Consider the following 8,811-nt stretch of genomic DNA (forward strand, 5'->3'; position numbering starts at 1 on the left):
CAAAAATGGAGGAAGCACACTCAAACACTTCAACCTAACCAAATCACATATGATCATTCATATTGATCACATACACCAATAATAACCCACGTATCACATGGTTATTCCATAAAAAAAAAGATTAAATAAAAAAATAGAAATTTCAAAGAGCACTACTATTGCATAGCGGAAGCAAATTTATGAATCCCACCGGTGGGTTTAATATTCTAACCCACCGACAGGGGGGAAATTTTGTGAACACTCCCAAGATCTAACTTGCTCTTGATTACATGCTAAGTTCACATGAAAAATAGGAGAAAACGGCTTCATATTGACTATATTGTATTAGTTCTCTAATATTAAAATGACACTCCACACACAAATGCAATCTTAGGTGGGAGTTTGGTTCCAATATTGGCTGCTAGCTATTTTATACAAAAATGACCTTTAAGGACATTGATATATTTTATTATTTTATAATAAATAGTATATTTTATAATAACAATAATAATATTAATAATTATTAGTATTATTGTTGTGGTTGTTGTTATTGTTATTAGAAAAAGAAGGATTTTCTTATTTATTTATGAAAAATGTTATACATAACACTTAGGGCTACAAATAAGCATTAAAAAACACTCTTGAAATTAAAATTGTTTAAATTTAGAGAATCATGACAAAAACACACTAATTATATTGCACTGATTTACGCGTGTTTTTGTCATGAATTCCTAATTTTATACAAATTTTCAAGAGTGTTTTTAATGGTATACATAACCCTTTTATTTATACTCCCTCCGGTTGTTATTGATAGTCCCTTATGGGCAATTTTCACAGGAATTAATAAACGTAAATAAGAAGTAGTACAATACATTGGAAAGATAAATTTACACTGGGTATGTAAAAAAATAGAAAGAAAAAGTAATAAAAGTATATGGAAAACAAAATTCACATAGAAAAGTTACATTTGCACAAGCATAATGCATTTTGAGACTAAAATCAATGTTAATGGTTGTTAGAAAAAAACAAATGAGCCTATCATTTTGAGACTAAAATTTAGCCAAAAGAGACTATCAATAAGGGACGAAGGGCCTGTTCATATTTACTGAACTGAGCTGAACTGAACTGAACTGATTGGAGTTGAACTGAACTGAACTGAACTGATTGGAGCTGAACTGAACTGAACTGAACTGAAAATAAGTAAATATGAACAGGCCCGAAAGGAGTATTTACCTTTACATCCTTAATCTTCACAAGCATAATGCATTTATATTTTGAAACCTTTTATTGAATTCTCTAAATAAGTACTTCCTCTATTTCTATTTAGTTAACACGATCAATTTAGGCACACATATTAAGGAGAGCAAGAGAGTGAAAGAGAATGGTAAATCAAGTGGGGTACACTTAAAAAGCAAGGTATAAAACTTACCCAAAAAAAAAACGTGTTCACTAAAAAAACTTCCTAAAAGGAATACGTGTCAACTAATAAAAAACGAAGGTAAGTATATTGTATAACGTACAAGTGCCCACATGACTATACTTTTTCTTATGTATAAATCATCAACTTGATCCTCCTCGATCATGTGAATAGTATAAAAAAATTATTAAATTGTTAATTATGAATTATTGTAAATTATGAATTATTGATCATTAATTATTATTGATTATGCATAATTAATTATTAATTAATAATTATTGAATACTCCATATTAATTATTCATAATTAGTGAAAATTAAGGAAAGAAAACTACTTCAAAGGTGAAAAATCAAAAGGCAATATTAAAAAAGCTAGTGTAAGACCAACTTTTAATTTGTGTTGAAAAAGCCAAGCCGGTCATTTATCTAACACTTTTTTCTTTTTAATTAACCAAAATAAAAAGCCAAAAATTAATGGAAAAAATTGCCCAAAAGCCATTTGCAAACACCCCCTACAATATAGGGTTGGTTAGAGAAAAAATGGAGACAACTGTTGTTCATATGAACATTAATCGAATAATCATCCCAAAAAAAGTCGTACGTAACATATTGCAGAGAAGAAAAAGAAATGCATCAATACATTAATTGTGATGGAGATCGATGTAGAGGCTTCTTGAACCCCCCATAAAAGCAATGATATGGTACCTCTATTACATATTAGTTGTAACTATGGAATTTTTTTATCTCTCACAAATATTATCCAAAGTTACAATCGCGCCTAGTACATGGGGCAAGCCTCGAGCGATTGAGCGTGACATTACGCTCTTGATCGACCCAGGCGTCACTGCCTCGGCGAACTTTACTTAAACAGGAGGGCGACGGCGCCTGTTTCCGGAGTAGTCCTTGTGCATCAAAGTAAACCAATCCTCATTATTAGCAGCTTCATTGTCATAGGGTTTTAGCTTATGAATGCTATCAATCGTTGTTCCTACACTTTTTACTTTTTGTTTCTTGGCATTGCTCACCTCCTTGCCTTTTTTACCCTGTAACAAAAATACACGGGAAAATTAAAACTTCTATGAATTTCAACTTATTCTACTTGTTTGATTGGTTCAAACTTTCAACCAAAGATAAGATCTTCATATGGAAATTCACAATAATTCACCAATAGTCCAATATAATAAATTGATCAAATCTTATTAAACTAAAATACATCAGATTTTTAGATCTGATCATAGAACACAACCATACTCGAAAAAACTGAATCAATTGTCTTAAACTCATCATTTTTTTATTTTTTTTTTTTGTATCATGAACTCTATGAAGAAGTAAAAAATGAGAAGTTAGATATGTCAAAATAGTCATTATATTGTGTCTCTTCGAAGATGTCTAATAAAATTGGAACGATACAGAAATAGTTATTATATTGTCATATTTCAGTGAAATTTTGGTTAATATTCTAAACTTAAAAGTGGAATTTGGAGATATATGTGAGGTATAATTGGAAACATATATTTACAAGTCTCCAAGATTAACAAAGACTATTTCGTGGTGTGATGATGTAAGAGTTTTAGTGAGTGTGTTAGAAGTAATTTTAAGTTCTACCTTGGGAGTTATGGTTTGATGAATGCCTTTAGCTTCTAAAGTCTCATATCGGGGATAGAATTTTGCTTCCAAAGTCCCTGCAATAGGTAAAGAAAATTCACAAATCAATATCATAACTCGAGAAAGATTAAAGATTAAAGATCAAAGATCGAAAAAACAAATTAAAGCAATACGAATAAGTGTGGATACATACCTTGATGATAATAAAGAGGGTGATGGTGCTTAAAAATGGAGTCTCTAGCTTCAAGCAAAGTAAACATGAGCACAAAGATAAGACTACTTATCCTTATGGACATCATTTTTTTGGTATTGTATTATTCTACTTTGGGACAATTAGCTATTAATTTGTTGATTATGAGGAAGATGAAGCAAGTTTTGAATATGCAGTGGTATTTTGTTATATAATGGTATATTGGTATGTTAGTATGTACTATATATAATAGATTATTAGGTTATAGGAGTACTTCATACAATTATACAAAGTATTTTCGTAGCTTGATGTCATGAAGTTTCCAAAACAATAAAATATATATTGATTATTATGATGTGGGCCGTTATTTAAACATTAAATGCCAAAAAATCGGATTATGAAAAAAAAGAAAAAAGAAAAAAAAAATCATAATAAAGAAAGAGATGTGGCCCTTGCCAACTCATCTGGGCTATCATATTCTTTTTAAGCATTTACTTTGGGCTGATTTTACTAGGTAATAAATGTAAAAAATTATTTGGGCTTCTACTAGGCCAGGCCCTAGATGGCTTCTATAGAACAGATTAATTTTTTTATAAATATAATTTTTATTTATTGATAATTAGAGATATCTACGGTGAACTTTATATAAAATATGCCACCTAATTTGGAATGCATGAAGTACATTGTAATTTGTAAAGAGCGTACATACTACATACGAAGAAGCGTATAAGTGATATAACATCCGACCTATTAATTTAGCAAAATGTGTCATCTAATTTTTAACGGATGAATGGATATTGTAAAGAGCGTACATAAAACATAGGCAACATACGACACCATGTAACTATGTAACCGATATAAAATCCAACCTTGAAAAACTTCCCATTGTGTGTATCACTCTCATTTTTCCAGGCCATGCTTATACAAGAATAATATTTGAGCCAAAAAAAGCAGACACTACTAAAACTCAAAACTGCCTAGATAAAAATAAAATTGAAAAATTATGGTACATATATATAAGTATATCTTGATCATATACTCCCTAGTCCTATAAGTTGTAAAACTCAGAAACTAACGGTTGTTGGTGGGAGGGTTACGGCGACCGCCACCGTTTCCGGGGTAGTCTTTGTTCATCAAAGTCGTCCAATCCTCATTAGCAGCTTCAAGGTCATGGGATTTTAGCTTCTGAAAGCTTTCATTTGTTGTTTCTACACTTTTTCCTCTTTGTTTCCGAGCATTGCTTATCTCTTCATCTATTAGCTCCTTGGAATTTTTGTCCTGTTTCAACAGAAATATGCAGGGAAGTATTCAAATCAAGTTCAAATGAGCAAAAACATAGGCTAGGAGTGTACCACGCTCTTTTTATGTACAATCGGGTGTATAATAGAATCTATTACGTGACCATTTATGTACAATCGGGTGTATAAGGGGATAGTTTTGTACCTCAAGTTTTTGTTCTGGGCTTCTAGATGGACTGATGTTCTTTCCTGAAACAAAACAATGAGAAGTTTAATTGATCCATAAAACATTTCTTTAATTTCTTAACTTAGTTTGCATGTAAATTTCAAGCAAATAAGTAACAAATGGATTAAGAATAGGCAAACACAAGTCATAACACGTACACTAGAAATAATAATGAATTGAAAATTTGCAAGTATTTACATGTATAATATTTTATCCAATATCATATATATGAAAAAAAAAATGAAAAATTCCTTTGAACATTAATGAATCTCTATATTGTAATTGAATAAATACAATTTGTATGAGAATCTATCTGCTCTAACTAACATTTTTTTCTACCAAAGCCTATGAATTTTTTTTTTTTCTTTTTTGGACAAAATTTGAAGTAGCAAATATAAGTTTGCTAACTTCTTAATGATAGTAATACTAATCTCAATTATGCCTAGGTGGATGAGAATTTGGAAAGTGATAATCAGCACTTAATGCTACAAAACCAACAGGAAACTTGGCTTTCTTCTTAGGAATATTTCTAACACTTTGATTACATATTACATCCATTTTCCTTCTCTTCTTCCCTTTATTGTTACATGATGATTTCCATGAAGAAGATGTTGCACCTGAGATCTTTGAACTCCTACTATCCACTGCCATCTTAGCTTGCTCTTTCGTGTTCGCCTTCTCTTTCTTGAGCTCATCTTTTGAAGCCAATTTCCTTCCATTTAACATCATTTTATTGCCTTCTTCCTCTAGAATAATAGGTATGGACTTGATTTCCTGGAAGTTGTACATAATTTTAGTTCAAAATAGATGTTTTCAAAAAGTATAAATGATATAAATTAGGTAATACTAAACAATTATTGACAATGCAATTAAGGGAATTAGATTTCTCCTCGTGAGAAGGGTTTCCTAATGTTTAATTTTTTTTTAACCTTTTTTTAAATTAGAAATGTAGAATTGGCAAGTAATTTAAGAGAGCTTACTCGCAAAAAAAATTCAAGTGAAAAATCAAGAGATTAAGATTAATTTTGTCAATAAAGTCGTTATAGTTTTATATTTTAATGGCATTTCATGTAAATTTTCTAAATTGATGGGGTTTTTTTGAGAGGTTGAAAAAAGGGTTTTGGGAGATTTTTGTGGGGGAATGATTTGAACTATTCACAAATCTCGGACATTAACTATGACTACTTAAAGATGTGATGATATAGGAGATTTAATAATTATGAGTATATATGTATATATAGAGGTAAATTTCTACCTTGGTGGCTATGGTTTGATGAATCTCTTTAGCTTCTACAATTTCATTTCTTGTAATTTTCGCCTCCAAAATCGCTGCAAAATTAAATATGTAATAAAAAATGATGAATTAATATCATAATTCGATATTAAAGATCGAAAATCCTCGAGAAAACAAAGCAATTAAGTGTACATACATACCTTGATGATAAAGAGGGTGGTGCTTAAAAATGGAGTCTCTAGCTTCAAGCAAAGTAAACATGAGCATAAATATAAAGCAACTTAACCTTATAGGAACCATTTTTTGTCTTGTATTCTACTTTGTCTAATTAGTTAGTTGTTCTTTTCTTGCTTAAATTTAATTTGATAAGGAAAATTACACAAGAAAGAGGAATGAAGTAATAAGCTTTAAAGTGAAAGAAGTTGTGTATTTAGGGCTTTAATTTATACATATAGCTTAGGATGATTAAACTATTTAAAGTGATCGATCAAACAGAAAAAATGTAAGTCAAAGCTGCAATTCCAAGGATAATTGGTCAGTTTCAGTTGATAAATTATATAAACTAGTTGTTACTATAAAATAATAATATGGTGGTTATTATATGCTTAACATGTATCAGTAATTTATGCATGAATAGCTCAGAAATCAAAGCTTTGTCTAATGGTGGTGAAATGAGAATTAGTAATATAATGGGGTTTTAAAATGTTATTAACAGCGTGGAACGGAAGATACGGGGTTGTTTTCACTTTTGCACTTGTTTGCTTGCCGTCATGCATGCTCCGAGGTGAAAGAGTTCGTAGGGTATGTTTTTGGGTAGCCAAGCTTTGACCATAGATGTACACTTTTGTAGTTCCATTCACATCCTATATTCCTATATTGGTCAACAAATTTATTCAGAGCGCGGAATTGTGTTTTGAAGTGATACATGATTTCAGAAAACGTGAAGATTATACTGTAAGATGAGATATTGATATATGGTATCGTGTATGTCTCATATGATAGTGTTATGTATAATGTTATGTCGTGTAAATGTACTTTGTTATATCATTGAGTTGTTCATACTTTGAATTGTCATTTTTTATGCTTCATGTTATTGCCCCTCTACCAACCTCTATGTTAAAATCCAAGCAACCATAATTATAATAATTTAAACAGTGGATATAAAAGTCGTAATATTAATTAACTAGATGTTACTATATACATACTATATATATGAATATTAAGACAATGTTAACTTGAATAAATGATTCATTATTATACATATGAGTTTTGTTTATATATGTCTAGATTCATGCTCAATTATGCAACAATGCAAGAGGATTAAAAAATTCACTCTTACAAGCTCAAATAATTTCTAATTAAAGAAGCCTAACTACAAGTTCAAACTTTGTGAACATAAAGTGTATGGAAACTTGAAAGCATGAACTAAGTTGGAAGATCAAACCATATAGTGAAAAGGTTTAATTTTACTTTTGAAGTGTGAAACAAGAAGCCCACTTTTAGGTTGTAATAACTTTGGAATTGCTTCTTTTACCATCTTTACTTAACACTATTATTTGACTAATTTACCAAAAAATTTACTGTTTGACTAAGGGTAACATGTCCACATGCTTCAAAGCATGTGACACCAACAATTACAAGTGATCGAGTTTAAAAAAGTTATTGGTGAAAGAGTTCTACTAATAAAATAATAAATAATTGTTGTTTATTCAAAAAACAAAAAAAAAACAAAAAAAAAAATCAATTTGCCGAAAAAAAAAATCAGATTAGGTTTTGGCATATGGCTCTTTATTCATAAATCACAAACAATTTTGTACATGCAAAAAACCTGATTTTCTGGCAAAATGGTCAGTTTAAAATCCGATTAATGCTGAATATTCTGGCATATTGTGATTGGCGTTCAAGGAAGAGACAATTATCATTTTGGCATATAATCATTGGTCCATGATTAGCCCTTTTAATTATGTGAGTATTTTGCTTATTGCTTAATTAGAATACATTAGAACCCTAAAAAAAAGCACATAAGAGAAGTGCATGTTAGACTATTTGTACTCCATAAAATAAGTCTCTGTTTTGTTCACTTTATTTTCATAGCAAAAATAGTTCTTAATTATATATGAGGGTCACCAAGCTCAACTTATAACTTAAATAATTCTAATAAGGTTTAATAATTATGATCCATACATGTAGGTAAATTATGTAAATGGGTAATCAATATATATTTCATGGCAAATTCTTTAATTTAGTATATATGTACTTATTAGCTTAGGTATATGAGTATATCATGTATGCACATGATTTGCTTAGTTGGGAACTAATCAATAATCTCACAAGAGGAATTTTGATCTCATGCAAGATTGCAAGAATATAATGTATGCTTAGGAAAGTGTGACCTAAGTAATAGTTATGGATATACCTTCTTTAAGGCTATATTTAGGCTTTGTAAAAAAAAAAAAAAAAAAAAAAAAAAAAATAGCCTATATTAAGGCCGTGATTTGTTCATCGTATTTCTACTTATTATTTTATGAATAATAAAAACTCCATATGTAAAAATAAGTTTGTATCTAGAAAACACACACCTATCTACATTTTAGTACTTCACTCATCACATATATGAAGTTGTTTTTTTTTTTTTAGGAAATCACTCATCACATTTATATGTCTAGTACCAAGTATATATTTAGATTATTTACTATGGACACATGTAAAATTTTATCGTTCGTGCCAAAAATTATTTCTTTTCGACGTATTAATTCAACCTATTACCAATCAATTAACTAGTTTTAGATAAACCCTAAATGAGCTTGTATAGTTGTAAGTGGTTACAGCCCTTATAGTACTATCAATATTCTCAAATACTCAAATTCTCAATTATCATAATGATATTTAAACTAGTACTACTGTACGTATTTAAAATAATTAA

General features: G+C 29.7%; 2 protein-coding genes across 2 annotated transcripts; both read right to left on the reverse strand.

Annotated features, from left to right (window-relative positions):
* Positions 1-1,898: 1,898 nt before the first annotated feature.
* LOC110722202 lies at positions 1,899-3,679 on the reverse strand. The gene is made up of 3 exons (XM_021901467.1): positions 3,194-3,679; positions 3,001-3,077; positions 1,899-2,438 (listed from the first exon to the last, which is right to left on the reverse strand). The coding sequence occupies exons 1-3, from the start codon at positions 3,297-3,299 to the stop codon at positions 2,259-2,261; spliced, it is 363 nt and encodes a 120-aa protein (XP_021757159.1). The 5' UTR covers positions 3,300-3,679; the 3' UTR covers positions 1,899-2,258.
* A 1,297-nt stretch (positions 3,680-4,976) lies between these two features.
* Positions 4,977-6,280, reverse strand: LOC110722203. The gene is made up of 3 exons (XM_021901468.1): positions 6,089-6,280; positions 5,910-5,983; positions 4,977-5,428 (listed from the first exon to the last, which is right to left on the reverse strand). The coding sequence occupies exons 1-3, from the start codon at positions 6,186-6,188 to the stop codon at positions 5,087-5,089; spliced, it is 516 nt and encodes a 171-aa protein (XP_021757160.1). The 5' UTR covers positions 6,189-6,280; the 3' UTR covers positions 4,977-5,086.
* Positions 6,281-8,811: the final 2,531 nt, after the last annotated feature.

The sequence above is a fragment of the Chenopodium quinoa genome, unplaced genomic scaffold (genome assembly GCF_001683475.1).
Source record: "Chenopodium quinoa cultivar QQ74 unplaced genomic scaffold, ASM168347v1, whole genome shotgun sequence".
Lineage (NCBI taxonomy): Eukaryota > Viridiplantae > Streptophyta > Magnoliopsida > Caryophyllales > Amaranthaceae > Chenopodium > Chenopodium quinoa.

Excerpts from the sequence above, each read along its gene's own strand:
- LOC110722202 (XM_021901467.1), bottom strand. The coding sequence starts at position 3,299 with ATGATGTCCATAAGGATAAGTAGTCTTATCTTTGTGCTCATGTTTACT. Across the intron at positions 3,078-3,193 it reads CCCTCTTTATTATCATCAAG|GGACTTTGGAAGCAAAATTC; the intron begins GTATGTATCCAC and ends TACCTATTGCAG. Across the intron at positions 2,439-3,000 it reads ATCAAACCATAACTCCCAAG|GGTAAAAAAGGCAAGGAGGT; the intron begins GTAGAACTTAAA and ends TTTTTGTTACAG.
- LOC110722203 (XM_021901468.1), bottom strand. The coding sequence starts at position 6,188 with ATGGTTCCTATAAGGTTAAGTTGCTTTATATTTATGCTCATGTTTACT. Across the intron at positions 5,984-6,088 it reads CCACCCTCTTTATCATCAAG|CGATTTTGGAGGCGAAAATT; the intron begins GTATGTATGTAC and ends TTAATTTTGCAG. Across the intron at positions 5,429-5,909 it reads ATCAAACCATAGCCACCAAG|GAAATCAAGTCCATACCTAT; the intron begins GTAGAAATTTAC and ends TACAACTTCCAG.